At 46.9% G+C, this 17,536-nt stretch overlaps 1 protein-coding gene across 2 annotated transcripts in view; it reads left to right on the top strand.

Annotated features, from left to right (window-relative positions):
* The window catches only part of GTF3C1 (general transcription factor IIIC subunit 1), an 85,447-nt gene that overhangs the window by 9,114 nt on the left and 58,797 nt on the right, over nucleotides 1-17,536 (top strand). For both annotated transcript variants that reach the window (XM_087417178.1, XM_004439515.3), the window contains exons 5-6: nucleotides 1,866-1,962; nucleotides 5,804-5,927. In XM_087417178.1, the coding sequence (XP_087273304.1) occupies nucleotides 1,866-1,962; nucleotides 5,804-5,927 (221 nt within the window). The remainder of the gene's footprint in view (nucleotides 1-1,865; nucleotides 1,963-5,803; nucleotides 5,928-17,536) is intronic.

Below are 17,536 nucleotides of genomic sequence, written 5' to 3'. Positions count from 1 at the left end.
AGAGACCAGGGTGGGGAAGAGTTGAGCTGGTGCAGAGCCTAAGATAAATGACCCTCAGGTGAGTAAGGTGGGAGGCCCCCCCAGTGCCTGCCCCACAGTGCTGTGTGGTGGAGGTGGAGAGTTGAGAGGCAGAGAGCAGACCCTTTCCCTGGACCAGTGGGAACAGCTTGGCAGTTCTCCCCTGGTCGAGTGACAGAGGCCTTGCTCTTTACGCAGTGGCCAGGCACTCCCTCCAAAAGGGAGGTGGGCTGAACACTCAGGATTAAGTGTAAGTTTTAAAGTTTACGGTGCCCACTACATAGCACAGGGCTTGGCCCAAAGAAAGTCCTTGATATACTTGTGTAGACTGACTGTTGACTAAGGATTTCCAGGAGTGAAAATGTCACTGTACTCCTGTCAAATCTCCAAATTTGTCTTCAAAGCTATGTTTCAGAAATACTACGTTAGAATGATGCTTCAAGAATTTGCATTTTAATTATTTAGTCATACTGTCCATTGATTAAATACCTTTACACCAAACTCATGACTGGTGTGTAGCCTGTGGTCTACAAAAAACATAAGGTAGCAGCTGTGGGTAGGAGAGAGAACAATGGACCAAGTCAAGATCTGTATTTAAATTTTTGCCCCTTACGTGAGCAAAGTCACTTGACCTTTCTGAACCACTGTCTCCTCCTCTATAAAAGGGCCATAGAGGCCGGCCCGGTGGCATAATGGTTAAGTTTGTGTGCTCTGCTTTGGTGGCCTGGGGTTTGCGGGTTGAGATCTTGGGCTCAGACCTACACACCGCTCATCAAGCCATACTGTGGCAGCGTCCCACACACAAAACAGAGGAGGATTGGCACAGATGTTAGCTCAGGGGCAGTCTTCCTCAAGCAAAAAAAGAGGGATAGGCAACAGATGTTAGCTCAGAGCCAATCTTCCTCACCAAAAAAAATAAATAAATAATGCTAATAGATAAAATAAATTAGGAAATTTGACTTTAAAAAAATTAATTAAATAAATAAATAAATGGCCATGACACAGCTTGGTACTTGGTACTAGGTCCTACACGGTAAATACCTGTGCCTTCATTTATTCTTTCATGCGTTGAGAGGTGGTAAAAATGGAGAAGTGGTAAAAATGAAGAAGTGGGTGCAGTCTCTGGATCCCATACATATGCCCTCCCTGCCCCTAGGCCTGTGCGCAGTTAAAGCCAGGTTCGCCTTCCCCAGCCGCACTGGCAACAAGGCTCCTCCCTGCGTCCCTCCCCCAGTTTCCCCCAGGCACACACAGTCAAGGGGCCATTTGCTCTCTTTAGTAGCTTCCTTGGGGGGCCATTAGCTTGGAAGCATTTGTTATGATATCCATTTCACAATAAAAATGAGATGGAAGGTGGGATTGATCACACCAGTGAAGTCAGAGTAGAGACCAGGGCTTCAGAAGCAGAGGCATCATGACATAGTGAAGAGAGCACTGGATTCAGAAGACTCAGGTTCACGTCTTGACCTGAGTTTTAGAGAAGCCTATTAACTTCTTTATGAAACAGTCCCCATCCTTCTTCACCAGTGGTTTATAAGGAAATATATAAGGTGCTTCCTAAACTTTAAGGTGTTATAAAAATGTAAGGCATTTTAAAGAATCATTAAAGTTTTAGCCAGAGTCTAGTCTGTACACTGCCACTCGTCAGATGCCCTTGGCTGTATGATGGAATGCTCAGAGGCGCAGTGTCCTGGCGGTAAGGTGCAGGAGTTGGGCTGGACAATCTCTGAGACCTAAGACCAAGGTTCTGTAGCTTGATGTTGTCATTTAAGTCTTACCTTGTCATCTTTGAAAAACAGGCGACTGCAATAGGTTTGAAAAAATGAACTCTTGTGTATTTCTCACAGGAGGAGCAAATACGACATCCTCATGGAGAAGCTTTCTGTGGTGCTGAGCACACGGAGTAACCAGATCGAGACACTGGGAAAGCTGAGGGAAGAACTGGTGAGCTGCCGGGGCTTCCCCTGTGCAGGGCTGAGCTGATCTGTACCACAGCGTGGAGATCTTGGTCAAGGGCAGATTAAATTAATTGCAATTGAAAGCCCTTTATGGACTTGACTATCCCTAACCATGAAACAAGGGGGATTTTCCTTTGTTTTACAGAATGAGAAAGTGCTCAGTCCTTAATTTAAATCCTTCTTGCTCTTGACTGCCTTCCACTGTCCTCTGGCGTTTGCTCTAGGACCTGCTATAAAAGTTCATGTGGAATACTTTTGTAATCGAGCTTGTAATTTTGTTCCCACTGGTTTTATACTGAAATGACAGGGACTGCACTGAGAAGGAGGTGAGACAACATAGAGAGAAAAACAATTATTGACCTGCTTCATTTTTGGGCCCAGGAATAGGGCAGTGATGCAGTGAGCATGACAGGAAGAAAGCATGGAGGTGGCGCTGCTTCCAGTCTGAGCTGAACAGTCTTCAGGGGAAGTTAGGAGAGAGCCAACGTTGGAAATGGGAGCAAAGTAAAACTGCCCTGTAGGTTAAAGTAGAAATTAAACCTTAAAATTTAAAGTTAAGCGTTTTGGATAATAGTAATTTGTCCCCAGAGGAATGTGGTTTAGAGTCTGATTGTAGACACCAGAATAATCCTTGTTGCCCCTCACCCTGTGCTGCATCTGATTTCGTTGTGCAGAGGGGAAGGAGTCTCTTCCCTATTGCTAGATTCGTTGCATGCCCAAGTCTCTTTAAAGCAGAGGTTACAAACCGAGGCTTTTGGGTCAGGTTTAGCCTGTATATTGTTAATAAATTTGACCCAGCATTTTTTACAATTTGAGATTCACATAAAAACCTAGGTTTCCAGCTTCCCTTGAAATATCAGAAGCTCTGGCAAGCCTGGGCCTGTAGTCTCTCATGACAACAGTTAGCTGGAGATAGCTGTGCACTGGCCAGCTCCCCCCAGACCCCTTACTTCTGTCACCTCTCAGACACTGAGGCAGAGGGTCAGTGCCGTTTGTTATTACGTGGGCACTGCTGTAGAAGAGAAATATTTATCTGAGTCTTTATCAAAAGTAGAAAATAAAAGGTTTGCTGATACGACCTCTTCTTGAGAGACCGTAGTAGAAATGAAGAAAATTCCTACATGTTAGATAAACAGATATCTGCCTACTTTGTTCTTATATTGCCTGTCAAGCCCATGCAGACATTGGAGATTGAAACCCTCCACCCTACTGAGTCACTCAGGCGTGGGAACACCATGCTGGCCTGGTCTCATATCAGCACTGTGGACTAGCTAAGGAATAAGATTTGACTGTTACAGGACACTGTTTTGTTTATTTATTCAACAAATACTTTAATGAGCGTCTAGTTTGAGTCAGAACTGTGTTCCGCACTACAATGCCAAAAATTAATGAAGGTGACAAGTCTCGTGCTGTCGTGGAGCCATCTAATTGGAGGGGCAAACGTTTGTGTGAACACACTTAGGCTAGACTGCTACTTAGAGGATGTGTCTGAGCTCCGTGAAGGGAGAGATGGTGCTTTCTTCAGAGAGCTGGGAAAAGCTTTATAGAGCAAGTTACTGTTGAGCTGGGCTTTGAAGAGTAAGTGTGCCTGGGGCAGACAGAGGAGAGAAGGCATTTCAGGCAAAGGAGAATGGCTTGAGCAAAGGCATGGAGTCATAGGAGTCCATGGGACGCTTTAGAGGTCGGCAGTAGTCCTGCAGGCAGTGTGCTTGGGCGGGAGTGGTAAGAAATGTGGATGCAAAAAAAGGTGAGCCAGATACGAATGGTCTTGAGTGCCAGGCTGAGGAGTTGGGACTTTAGTCTTTAGCCAGAGTTACAAGAAGAGAAGAATGTTTAGGAAATGAACTGGTGGACGGAAGAGAGAGATTGGAGGTGGGGCAGCAGGGTGGGTGCTCCTGCCTCAGGCTGGGTAGGTGACCACCGGGGCTTGAATTGTTTGAGCTCTTTTGGAGGTGACACTGGCAGGACTTGGTGAGTGACTGAAGCCAGGCCGTAGAGGTGAAAGGAGAAGGGGTCTTGTCATCTGGCTCGAGTGATTGCCCCTCCCTGAAGTGGACTGAGCTTGAGGGCAGGCTCCTGAGAGCAAGCACTGCCAAACCCCCACCACGAGGACAGTGCCTGGCCCACGGTGGACGCTCAGTCAATATTTGTGAATGGATATGTGACTGAAGGAGAGAGTACAGAAAGAGGAACAAGTCTGGGTGAGGACGAGGCACACGACAAATCTGATTTTAGGATTTATTGAGTATGAAGATCTTCTGGGACGTTCAGTTGGCAGCTGGAAATAGGAGCGGAGAGACTGAGCAGGATTTGGTGAATAATTAGCCTATAGATGAGGCTGATGCCGTGAATACAGATGCTGTCTTTTTTGAGGAGGGGGGTCTCCTATTGCTTCTTTCTCTTATTGCTGGGCAGATTGTGCGAGTCTTTGATGGCAGCCCCCCAGAAGGAAGGACTACATCCTCCTCCCCTGCTTAGGTTGGTCCAGGGCTTAGGACCATATGTTGAGGGGCTTGATGGATGAGTTTCCAGAGGGTCTTTCCGTGATCCTGGGGTATGGCTAGATTAACCATAGATGCTATTTACAAGCCAGTGGGTTTGAATGTGCAGTATGTGAGTCATCTGTATTTCTATGATAGCCGTATGTTCTGTTGCCCAGTGGCTAGAGTGCTGGCTAGTCTGAGAGCTGATCACACATACGTGGCAGCAGCAGCCCACGGACATTTACTCGCTCTCCCTCCCCCAAAGTGTAAGAGGACTCAATAACTCGTGGTCCTGAGTGCCTCCTGTTGTTCAGGCCATAACTGACTTACGGCAGCGGTAACTGCCTCACTCTTCCAGGGGCTGCAGAACCAATGGCCAGCAGTGGCCAGGACATACATGAGTGACATTGGCCGGGCGTAAAAAAATTTTTTGATATCAGTATGGATTCAAGAAATAATTTAACTTTCCTCTTAACTACCAAAGGAGAAAAGCAGCACAAAAATGGTGATAAATGGACACTGACCTTCAGCCTCAGTGTGCAAGGGTCTGATGGGAGCATGAAAGCCATGCACCCTGGAGACGGGCGTGCTATCTGGAGGGAGCAGCTGGTCCTCGCTCCTGCTGACTGCTGCTGGGAGGAACTGCAGTCCTGGGATTTGTTGCCAGATCTTGTTTTTCAAGGGAAGCAAGAATCTGGATTTTTATATGAAATCTCTCACTTTACAGTGTTGGCAAGTAGATTACTTTTTAAAAAAACATGTAGGTGAAAAAATATGGCCCACACTGGAGGCTGCTCTTTGGTAACTCCTGCAGTTAGGACGTACTTATTATCATTGTGGTTGTATCACCTTGTAGCAATATGAGTGACAGAGTGGATGTACCCATCATCATTTTGTTGAAACTTCACAGATAGACTAAATTAAAAAATTTTTTTAATTCAATTTTTTTTCTATTTCTGCCACTGCCTGTGGGAGAGGCGTGTGTGTGTATTAATAATTAATACTCTTACTTGGTTAAAAAACCAGAAAAGGTGTACAGGGCAGTCTCCTTCTGTCTGTACCCCATCTGCCTCATTTTCACCTGTCTTTCAGGATCTCTTTTAGGCAAATCTCTTTCCCCCTCTCGTAATCAAAAGGCAGGATCGTTTATATATTGCTCTGGACCTTGTCTTGTTCCCGTGACAGCATAGCTTAGCGGTCTTTCCTTCTCAGGACCTTCAGTGTTTCTTCGTTCAAGATAATCAGTGAACTCGGATCCTGAGCTTGTGTTCGTCTGCATGGCTCTTGAGTAGTTTCAGATGCCTTGCTCTTACCTAACAGTAGCCTGTACGTTTTGTTTGGCAGGGGCTGTGCGAGAGAACGTTTAAGCGTCTGTACCAGTACATGCTGAATGCTGGCCTAGCAAAGGTGGTGTCTCTTCCCTTACAGGAGATTCACCCTGAACGTGGACCTTGTAAGACAAAGAAAGGTAAGGGCGCTCTCAGCCTCTGTCCCTGGGCTGCACGGACGGCCCTCACTTCTCCCCACTAAGCTCCAGCCTGTCTCCCGTATCACGTTCTGCCTTGCAGTGGGATGGTTTCACGTATTTTGTCAACTCCTTAGTCCTCAGTGCCTGGCTCAGGACCTTGTGTATAAAAAGTGCTCAGGAAGTGTTTGCTGAACGAAAGCTGCGCTACCTTCCAGCAGACGTCTCTCTGTGGGTGGCCCGCCAACATCTCAGATTCATGGTGTCCCAAAACACAAGTTCATCTTCTCCTCCTTATGCTGAGCCACTATTCAGTCTTCAGCCAGCATTTCTTAAGTGCCTAAGCCATGTTGTATGAGCTCCTTATCCAGCCCTGCAAGGTGGGTGGTAGTGTCACCATTTCACCCGCAGGAGTGTTAAAGTTAGGAGATGCCAAGTGACTTACACAGGTTAAGCAATCAGTAAGCGGCAGAGGTTGGATTTGACCCTGCGAAAGAAGTTAAGCTAAGGGCAATAGACTGTGAAACTTTAAAACCTTCCTTAGTCCTTTGTTTTTCTCAATTCTTGATTTTTATCCCATGCTGTTTACCCCCTTGTGATTAGCCAAAGTCATTTGAAAAGCTGAGGGTCAGAGCTTTCAGTAAAAGATGATAGATGGAATATATGCATTTGTCTGCACTTTTCCCCAGATCCTCCTTAGTGATGATGAGGGATATAAAAGGAACAAATCCACAAGTACAAAGAGAACAGGACAGGAAATGTCAGTAGAGAGCATCATCAGCAACGATTTGGTGCTCAAAGGCGGATGGACAAATGGTAACTGACGGAGCAGACTGCGAAAGCTAAATGCCAGTGAGGGCAATAGCCAAGAATTGACACCTCAGACCTGAAATAGACTAGAAATTTGGAGGTTCCAGTTACCTTTGAAAGCACATGTGTGGGTGGGGCTGGCGACAAGAGGATTGCTTGATAGTCTGTGTGAAAAACCGTTGCACCCCTGAGTCTCTGTCCCTGCTTTGCATAGCCGGGGAAGAAGCCCTTTTGCACAAAGACAGAAGTCTGGGTTTATCTCAAGAGAAGCTATGCGCTGGAGGGTTTCTAGACTCACAGACATGAGATCCAGCTGGGGACAGGGTGCTGAGCTGAAAATGGGGGTTATGTGACAATCTCCATACACTAAAAGGTGACAGTCCCCTCGCTACATTTTCGGTTTGGCTCCTAGAATGCTAGCAGCCAGGCGTACAGTTCCCTAGGCCAGAGACTGGAGGCTTCTTTTCTGCAGAAACTGACTAGTCCAAGAGAAGTCCTCTAGAGACTGAAACTTGGGGGTTTCCCAACACAATAGCTGGCCCCTGCCTGCTCACCCTTCATAGAAGCCCACACAATGGCAGCCTCTCCTTCCCTCTTCCCTACCCTGCAAAACAGCCAAAACACAGGGCTTTGCAGCAGCATTTTAAAGCTTCACCAAACACTTGAGAACTCTATTATGAATGTAAGAGAAACAAACAAATTTAGGAAACAGAAACAAAGTGAGAAGCAGAAGAAAACATAAAAGAATCCTCAAAGAGAGAAGAGATGATATTGTATCCCTGAAATCAGAGAAAGAGGCTGTAAAGGAGGGACATGCAGAAAATAAAAAAGAGCTCTTAGAAATCAAAGGAATATGACTATCACAAGAGAAGATTTAGTGGAAGGGAAGATAGTAAGATAAAGTTGAGAAAATTTCCCAGAAAGAACAGAAACTCAAAAGAGATGGAAAATAGGAAAGCTAAGTTGAAAGGAAGAGGTTGAGCTTAAAAGGTCCAACATCCACACGGTAGGGTCCCCAGGGGGAGAGGGAATGTGTGCAGAGGAATAGGAGGAGAGGAGGGGAAATGACACAAGGAATTTTCCCAGGTGTGAAGGACATAAGTCCTAGATCAAAAGACCTATCTGGTGCCCAGCATGATCAATGTAAAGAAACCACATCAAGATCCAAATTCCTGAGACTCCAGACATCTGGGGCTAAGAGAGGAGACATCGGACTTCCCAATAGTACCTGACACTGGAAGACCTTGGAGCAACGCCGTCAACATTCTGAGGGGAATGGACTTCCAGTCTGGGATTCTTTTTCCACCTTTAGCAGGTGTGAGAAGAAGGACAGTTTCTTCTGAAACAGTTCATCTCCCACCTCCCATGTTCCCTTTTAGGAAGCTACAGGGGGGTGGACACCATCAAATGACAGACTAAGCCAAGAGGCAGGAAAACATCGGGTCCAGGAAGCAGAGAGGACAAGGAAAACCTTGGGCAGATGACGATGGAGAGAGAGATCATGATGACAGGCTCCAAGAGCAATCCGTCCAGATGGGAGTAGGGAAGAGGCCTCCAGGGGGGATGGAAGTCCACGCAAAGCATCAGTTGCCTAGTGCATGTGAGTGTGTCTAGGGAAAGTTGTACTTTGGCAGAGAGTCTGAGTGTGAATTAGTGATAGATCTGTAGAAAACCAAGCAAATGGAAAAGAATGAAGTTATAAACTCCAAGGGACACCAAAAGGTGTAGAAGAAAAAAAGCTTAGGGCCTGTTTGCCTGACTTTGTGGGCATAGCAGGTAACCTGTGGAGACTGGCTTCATTACCACAGCTCAGGAGAGTGTGTGCTGAATGAGGACAGACCACTGCACCCACGACATAGTTCAGTGCCCACAGGAGGTGGGCAGTTGTGTTTGTTGAGTGACTGAACCGTCGGTCTGAGGGACTTTATTTCCTCACTTAGCTGATGGAATCACTGCCCACCCTGTCTGGCTTCCCTGTGTCTGAGAAAAGTCTTGTGGAGAAGATGGTAACACACAGATCTTACCATACGACAAGTGTATAAAGAAAGGAAGGAGCACCTGGGAGGTAGGGACGCCCCCCTAGAGTGACCTGTCTTTGAGTCCCTTCAGTGCTGGGTAAGTGCGTTAACTGGTTGAATGACTGGAATTCCTCAGGGGAAAGAGTGGGTGGCATCAGCCTTTAAGTCGACAGGAAGCCGGTAAACTTGGCTGACTTACTTAACCAAGTTAAGTCAACTTCCTGTCGACTTAAAGGCTGCTGGGTGCTGTGGCAGGAAGAAAAGTTTCCAGGAACTGAGGGGTGTCCTGGGGACTTGACTATTAGAGGCTCCCCAGCATTTGACTTGGAAGTATGATTATCTGAATGCTTAAAATAGTAATGACCTGGGGATCTATTAGTCATTTTTATTTCCCGATTTATTGGAAGAAAGGCATTAAAAATAAACAGGCTGGAGTAATTTTAATTTTAAAGTAAAGAGAAACTAAGAAGGAAATAGCATTCAAGAACGTTTCTTGCTGGGCAGGCAGCCATGGAGCAGAGCTCCTCCCAGGCTTGAGGCCACTTGACACTACAGTCCCCGGGAGTGGACTTGGATATGAGACAGCCCCGGGTTAGAATTCTTGTCCTCTCACTTCCTGTTGGGGTGACCTGCAGCACGTTTTGACCTCTCTACACCTCAGTGTTTTCCTCAGGATTATCTGGGGATAATAATACAACTTTGCAGAGTGTTGTGGGGCTTCAGGAGACAGTGTGCACAGAGCAGGGCCACACACTGGTGATGGACACATCAGGAGCGTATTTTATTTAGCTCACAGTGTTTGTTTTCATTGAATTAGTTGCTGATATTTAAATTTTTTTTTTTTTTAATTTTATTTATTTATTTTTCCCCCAAAGCCCCAGTAGATAGCTGTATGTCATAGCTGCACAGCCTTCTAGTTGCTGTATGTGGGACACAGCCTCAGCATGGCTGGAGAAGCGGTGCGTCGGTGCGTGCCCGGGATCCAAACCCGGGCCGCCAGTAGCGGAGCGCGTGCACTTAACTGCTAAGCCACGGGGCCGGCCCAGTTGCTGGTATTTAAAAATCAGAAATTTCAGGGGCCGGCCCAGTGGTGTAGTGGTTAAGTGCACGTGTTCCGCTGCGGTGGCCTGGGTTCGGATCCCAGGCATGCACCCATGCACCGCTTGTCAAGCCATGCTGTGGCAGCGTCCCATATAAAGAAGAGGAAGATGGGTATGGATGTTAGCCCAGGGCCAATCTTCCTCAGCAAAAAGAGGAGGATTAGCGACAGATGTTAGGTCAGGGCTGATCTTCCTCACAAAAAAAAAAAAGGGAAGAAAAAGTCAGAAATTTCACCTAAAAAGTCAGCCTTCCCACTTGTAAAAATGAAATTAGGCAACATTGAGCTGCATTTCTTTAATAGCAATTGGCTGGGCAGAGAGGTGCTGCCCTGTTTCTATGGAGCCCACCTTCCCCATTGACCAAGGACACCCTGCTTCTTCCTGCTGTGTAGCGCACAGCGGGCTTCACCTGGCACGTTGTCCGCCTGACCCTTGAAGGTGTGTCCATGTCACACAGTGAGTCATCCTAGTTTTCTTGAGGCCTGTACTGGGAAGAGAAGCTCTTGACAAGAAGGGTCAGGATGACTCAGAGCACAGACTGGGTACTAAGGGTAGTGAGGCTTGGGCTCCTTATTGGCTCCTTATGGGATTGTCACCCAAGACGATGACAATCAGAATTTTTAGATTGTTGCGCACACACACACAGTGAGCCCATTCTGACTGTTCAGGAGGCTCATCTCATTCCCGCCTCTGCTGCTCAGGCTCATTGTTAGGCTTCCCTTGTCCATGTCCCGTGTCACACTGTGTCTCCCTTATTTATCTGTGTGACTTTTTCCATCTAGGTCATGAGCTCCTCAAGGGTTGTGGCAGCACACCTCGTACTTTCTCTCCTTAATGCCTGTGCAGTGTCTGCTTGGAACAGAGTAGGTGCTAAGTAAATGTTTAGCAAATTTAATTTAATTAGGTGCCCCTTCAGTTACTCTCCTTGTGCAGGAGACAAGGGATGAATGCACAGTTTGTCTTTTTTTTTGCCTTGAGCTTTGTCATCCCAGTTTGCAAAATTAACATAAAACCTTCCCTCTGAGGCATTATGGAGTAGACAAGGCTTAAATAATAAATAAAGATGATGTATTACTTCGAGTAAATTTACAGGTGTGCCTGGATATATGAGTTGCTTCTAAAAGCCTATAAACAAAGAGTTTGGATCTAGGCATATTTCAAATGCATTATAGAAAGCGGCAGTGATCTGTTTTGCAGAAAGCAAAAAAAAAAAAAAAAAAAAACCTTGGTAATGAAAACAGTCACCCTGAACTGATCTGTTTTGCAAATTTCGATTATTTTCTTCAAGTGTTTACCAGTCATTCTGTGCTAACTAAATGGTGCTGAGAACAGAAGGGAAGAGAAGTAGAAGTTTAACTTTGCAATCCCTCAGACAAAGACCCCAGCGGGAGCAGCTGACAGAAGTCGTGCTCCCTGAGGCTAATGACTGAGGCAGTCTCAATTTGAGCAGGTTTTCTAGGTTCAGTGACAAGGTGCACCCAGCACTGAAGAGGATGGGGGGTTCTAGCATCTCTACCTCCCTGTTTATGATGTGGACTCTTCCACAGCGGTTGCCCCATGACTCTTAAACAATAAAAAACAAATTCAGCAAGATTGCAAGACACAAGATCAGTATACAAAAATCAGTTGTATTCCTATACACTTTAATGAACAATCCAAAAATGAAATTAAGAAAACAGTTCTGTTCACAACAGCATCAAAAAGAATAAAGTACTTTGGAATAAATTTAACAAAAGAAATACAAAGCATATACTCTGAAAATGATAAAACATTGTTGACAGAAACTTAAGGTCTGAGTAAATGGGTAAACATCCCCTGCTCATGGATCAGAAGACTTGATATTGTTAAGATGGCTATACTCCCCAAACCGATCTTCACATTCAACACAATCCCTATTGGAGTCCCAGCTGACTTCTTTGTGGAAATTGACAAGCTGATTCCAAAATACATATGGAATTGCAAGGTACTACCCAGAAAGCTAAAACAATCCTGAAAAAGAAGAATCAAGTAGGAAGACTCACATTTCCCAATTTGAAAACTTACTACAAAGCAACAGTGGTCAAGACTGTGTGGTACTGGCACAGGATAGACTTAGACATCAATGCAATAGAACTGAGAGTCCAGAAATAAACTCGTCTGTGGTCAACTGATTTCCACCGAGTGCCAAGACCATTCAATGGAGAGAGAAGCCAATCACAACAGGCCATTACTGTAGGATTCCATTTATAGGAAGGTCCACAATAGGGAATCTAGAAATAGATTGGAGAGTGCTTAGGTCTGGGAGGCAGGCAAAGAGGGCTGATTGGTAAAGGGTTTGAGGGGATGAAGATGTTCTAAAATTAACTGGTGATGGGTGCACATACCTGTGAATATATGAGAAAACCATTCAGGTGTACACTTTAAATGGGTGAATTGTATGGTATGTGAATTATATCTCAATAAAGCTGTTAAAAATTAAAATGAAAAATAAAACCAGGGAACACAGAACAGGGTACAGTAAGCTAAATTAAGATCATTAAAATGGCAAAAGGGAACATTTAAAAACTTATAGTAGGATTAAAGTATACAAGCTAAGAGAAAAGAGAAATGAGCCACAATAGGAAGGATTAAAATGCAAAGTAAATATAAAGGTTTAAAAGAGCTTTAAAACCAGAAACCTGGAATTAAAAAGACTGAAAATCAGAAACACAAAAAAATAAAGGGTGATGGGCTGGCCCTGTGGCCTAGTGGTTAAGTTAGGCACACTCTGCTTCCGCAGCCTGGGTTTGGTTCCTGAGCATGGAGCTACACCACTTGTTGGCCGTGCTGTGGCGGTGACCCACATACAAAATAGAGGAAAATCGGCACAGATGTTAGCTTAAGACGAATCTTCCTCAAGCAAAAAGAGGAAGATTGGCAACAGATGTTACTCAGGGCAAATCTTGCTCAGGAAAAAAAAAAAAGGTAAAAGGTGAGCATAAACATAAGAATAAAAAAAAATTGTCAGAAGAGTTTAAAACCTAGAAAATCAATGGTGATAAGGGGAAAACAGTTAAAAATAGCAAGATTTAGGGGCCGGCCTGGGGGCGTAGTGGTTAAGTTCGCGCACTCCGCTTTGGCAGCCTGGGGTTGGCAGGTTCGGATCCTGAGCACAGACCTATGCACCACTTCTCGGGCCATGCTGTGGCAGGTGTCCCACATATAAAGTAGAGGAAGATGGGCATGGATGTTAGCCCAGGGCCAATCTTCCTCAGAAAAAGGAGGAGGATTGGCAACAGGTGTTTGCTCAGGGCTAATCTTCCTCACAAAAAAAAAAGCAAGATTTCTTTAAGTGAAAAGCAACAGAGGTGACTAAAGGACACTAGCTAAAAAATGAGAAGTAATTACTATCATTAATAATTAAGATAAATAAAAGAAAGGGACATTTTAATATTTAGGCAAAAACTATTAAAGGCAAGAACCTAAAAGAGTAGAGAAAGGGGTCAAATCTGCAATGGCATAGATTCCTGGCCCAGAGTGACTTCACACGGGGCTGAGGCAGCTCTCCAAGGGGCGCAGGCATCTTAGGGGAGCACCCTTGGTGAGGAGCAGTCCTTTCCTTCCCTCTAGGCTCTCTCCTGGGAGGAAACAGGGCTTGTCTTAGGGCGTAAAAAGAGGAAGGAACTGGAGGAGATTGCACCATTTTGTATCCCATTTTGTGGTCAGTCTTGGGGTGGGGGTGGGGGAGAGAGGTAGAAGAACCGCGGAGGTAACATGCCAGATGCTGTGCCAAACGCTAGTTCTTTGATTCTGATCCTTTTATCTACCCCATCACACGGGTACTGCTGTTTTTCTTCATTTCACTGGTAAGAAAACCGAAGCAGAAATCTCTGGCCTGAGGTCGCAGAGCTGGGGAGTGCTGGCGCCTGGGTTTGAGCACAGGAAGTGTGACTCTGGAGCCTCTTTGTTAGTCAGGCCCCTCCGCAGCCTCCCGCAGAGACTAGGCTGAACTAACAGGAAATGGAAGCAGGGTTGGCGAGGGCCTGGGGCCTGAGGGAGGGGCGGGGGCTGCAGGTGAGGCCAGCCTAGGACACTCCTGAGGTAGGAGAGTCCTGAGGTAGGAGAAGATTTGGACTCCTCCTTCAGGCCGTCTTCCGTTTCCGGCACAGAAATAGCTTGGAGTCATGCCTATAGACTAAAGGCAAACGTGCCTACCAAATAAAAAAGGAAATATCCTTTGCTTGGCATATAAACCTTCTGCAATCTACCTTCCTCTTCACCCCACCCCACCCCCACTTCCCCAAATGGACCTGGCCTTTGCCACCTCTGTGCCCTTGCTGGTGCCCTTCCTTCAGCCTGGAATGCTTGGCCTCTTGTGCCGTTACAGTTCTTACGTATCCTTGAATATATCCCACCCAAATGTCACCTCTTCTCACTACCTTCCCCTGCCCAGCCCCATCCTGCGTCTTTCTCCTTTACCAGCTCTGTGCGCTGGAAGTAGTAGCTTGTTTCTCGGTAGGCATCCAGCTAGATGGCGTGTGCTGAGCATTCGGTGTTGTTTCAGGCATTATGCTGAGCCCTGTACGTGCATCACCATTTAGTCCTCACCCCCGGGTCAGACTGGACATGCGGTTAGAGTTGCCTCCGTTGTATTGAGAAGGAGCCTGAGGCTCAGAGAGGTTAGCAGTCACCCATGGTGGAGACAGAACTCACACCCAGGCTCATGTGAAGCCTAAGCACACCGTCCTCCTACGCTCCCTGGCCTCTCTCAGACATGACCCTTTCCAGGGGCAGGGACCCTGTCTTACTCATGTGGCCCCAAGGCTGTGAAACCGAATTAAAGGCCTCAAGCAATCTCCTGAGGTTTTCAGCTGGGGCAACTTGGTATGACACTTGATCCTCAAGAGCTGTTTTTCCAAGGCTGTAGTGATGGCACAGGCAGTAGCAGGCACTACTTCCTGAGTGCTACTTGTATGCCAGGCACTGTCCTGAGCACTCCATGGGGAAGAGACTGTTCCTGTCCCCATCTTACAGCTGAGCAACCTGAGGCACAGAGAGGTCATGTCTCAGCCATGGTTATACAGCTGGGGAGGGGCAGAGGCAGGTTCATACCAGGCGGGCTGACGTCATCGCCCTGGGGCGTGGGCTGCGGTGACCTCCATCATTCTGGGTGCTGCCCTGAGTCCTGTGCTTCCAGCCTCTGCTCAGGCCTCTGCAGGTACTGAGGCACTTAACCTGCTCAGGTTGTCCTGTTGGCTAGCTTATCATTTCAGAGTCCCAGACCATCTGAATGACTCCCTAACGCTGACCAGCCCAGCGCGCGCGTGCGTGCGTGTGTGTGTGTGTGTGTGTGTGTGTTGGTGGGGGGAGGGGAGTAACTCTGAATTATGTGACATCTGCCTGGCTCACCAGTAGAACTTGCCCTGTGTTTGTGACTCTTCAAGAGGAAGTCTGTTCTAGTGCTCGTTTATTCCCATCTTGCTTTTGTTCTTTCTCAGATTGATCGCAATTGAGAAGTACCATTCTGCTAGGAGGTCAGATGAGATTTTTCATTGGGAATGTGAGAAACACAGGCTGTTGGTTCCACTTCACAGCCACTCTGGGTTTTCCTTCATGATGAACGGTGCTTTCTGGTAGAAATTTGAAACTCTAGCCTAGCCAGGTAGCCTAGTGTGGAGGAAAGGCCACTTTTTAGATCTAAGACATCCGTTAGATCCCTCGATCCTTCTGAACCTCAGCTTCCTTTTTCTTAAAATGGCAATAATAACTTGCAGAATCCATGCGATGATTAAGTAAAATAGCTTCTGAAAATACCTAACACAGTGCCTGGCTCATCCAAGGTGCTCAGTAAGGATTCACTCCTTCCCTTCTCTTCTGGGTCTCCAGAATGTCTAAATTAAGCCATTCTTGCTTCATAAGGTGGAGCCTGTCCTGGATCTCGGACACAAAAGAACTGTGTGATTCCTTTGTGTTGAACTGCTGCCATTAGCATGTGCCGTGTCTTTAAAATGCCTAAAATTCCATGTGCTTGAGAGCCTGTGCAGTGATCTGGCTGGTCATCTCTCTCCTGCCTTTTGTCCCTGGAAAGAAAGCCCTGCACCCAGGGGTCAGTGGTTGCTGTAATAGGCCCGCGGTTCCTCCAGGGGTATTGCGGGTAACCGAGGAGGCAGCTCGGATGGAGTGATAGGCTGCACTCGCCTGCGTGGGTGTGCGGGGGCCTCCCTCTGGCCCCTTCTGCTTTGGCTTTAGCCGACTTGTGGTCTGGATCAGGCTCCTTTAAAAAGGCAAGTATGAGCTGAAGGAATTTTAATAATAAAAATTGAAATTCTGAGTCTGGTAAAACCCTAGAACTATGGGAAAGCAATAAAGGGCCAGTGAAACTCTTGGGATCATGAGGCACAGACTGCGCCGTGTTCCATCCTTTACCTCCCTTACCTCTTACAGTTCTCCCCATAACCCCATGAGGCTACACATTGTCATTAGCCCTAGTTTACAGGCAAAACAGTTGAGACTGAGGGAGGCCAACCAGCTCACCCAGGTTCACATACCAGCTCTGGCGGGAGAGTCCAGATTCGTAACCACTGTGCACGCCTGTCTAACACAAGGTTTTCCAAAGTAAAGATGCGTATGGTATGACATGGGGAAAGGGAGATGTTTCCATGGTCAGTATGTTGAGAATCAGACACAGACAGAATCTGAGTACATGATCAGGTTTCCTTGTCTTATGGAGACAGAAGAAAGTCCATGCAGTTGGGATTCATGGCAGAGAAATCAGCTATGCTCTAGGACCAGCCGAGCTGCAGACCCCATGGCCCAAAACCTCACCAGCAGCCATCTGAGTGAATCATGCCGGGCCTTCTGGAAGCACAACAGCCTCATACTAGGCCCAGCCTCAGATGCTTGAGATCACCCACTGCTCGCTCAAGATGTGCTAGAGACTCGCCTCCCCTGGTTCACAAGTTCCTTGTCATTCCTGAGGCTCACAGTGCCCCCTGTGATTGCAGGGAGCAGCTCAGTCCTCATGCATCACCCCCAGTCTCCCTAGGCCAACAACCTGCCTGTCCAGAAGCCTTCCTGACCCCGTGCTCAGAGCCAGAGCAGGGGCGAGTTCTCACACATCTCTAGGAGCCAGGCTTCCACGACCTTAGGCCAGCTATGAGGCTTTCCTACCTGGCAAGAAGGGACCAACTATCTTTAATTCAACTGCTGTTTGTCAGGCCTCTGCACCGTGCTAGGTGCTGATGATACCAGGAAGAATAACTGCTATACCGATTGAGAGCTTCGGACAGCCTGGGCTCAGATCCTAGCTCTGCCGCTTCATAGCTCCGTCACTTTGAGCAAGTCACGTAACCTCTCTGTGCCTCAGCTTCTGCATCTGTACCATGGGGCCTACAGGGGCCTGCCAGCCTCGGATTGTGAGATTTTATGGGTGTATTCTTATAACGCCCCTGGCACAATGCCTGGCCCACAACAAGTGCTGGGTGTTGGTGTCAAATGATTGCTCTGTGCCAGCCTCTGTACAGACATTATTTCGGGTCATCTGAACACTGACCCATGAGGTAGAGAACGTTGTCATCTCATTTTACTGAGCGGAAAACAGAGCCACACTGTCATTTCCCCAAAGTCACAGAAATGGGAACTTGTAGAGCTGAGATTGACCCACTTCTGCCTGCCCCTGGAGCCCGTTTTATCCCCACACTCCCTCTGAACGTCTGTCTGTCCTGGC

This window comes from Ceratotherium simum, chromosome 26 (genome assembly GCF_057802395.1).
Source record: "Ceratotherium simum simum isolate JZ-2026a chromosome 26, ASM5780239v1, whole genome shotgun sequence".
Taxonomy (NCBI): domain Eukaryota; kingdom Metazoa; phylum Chordata; class Mammalia; order Perissodactyla; family Rhinocerotidae; genus Ceratotherium; species Ceratotherium simum.
The sequence above is the reverse complement of the archived record's forward strand: the minus strand, read 5'-3'. Positions and strand labels throughout refer to the sequence as shown.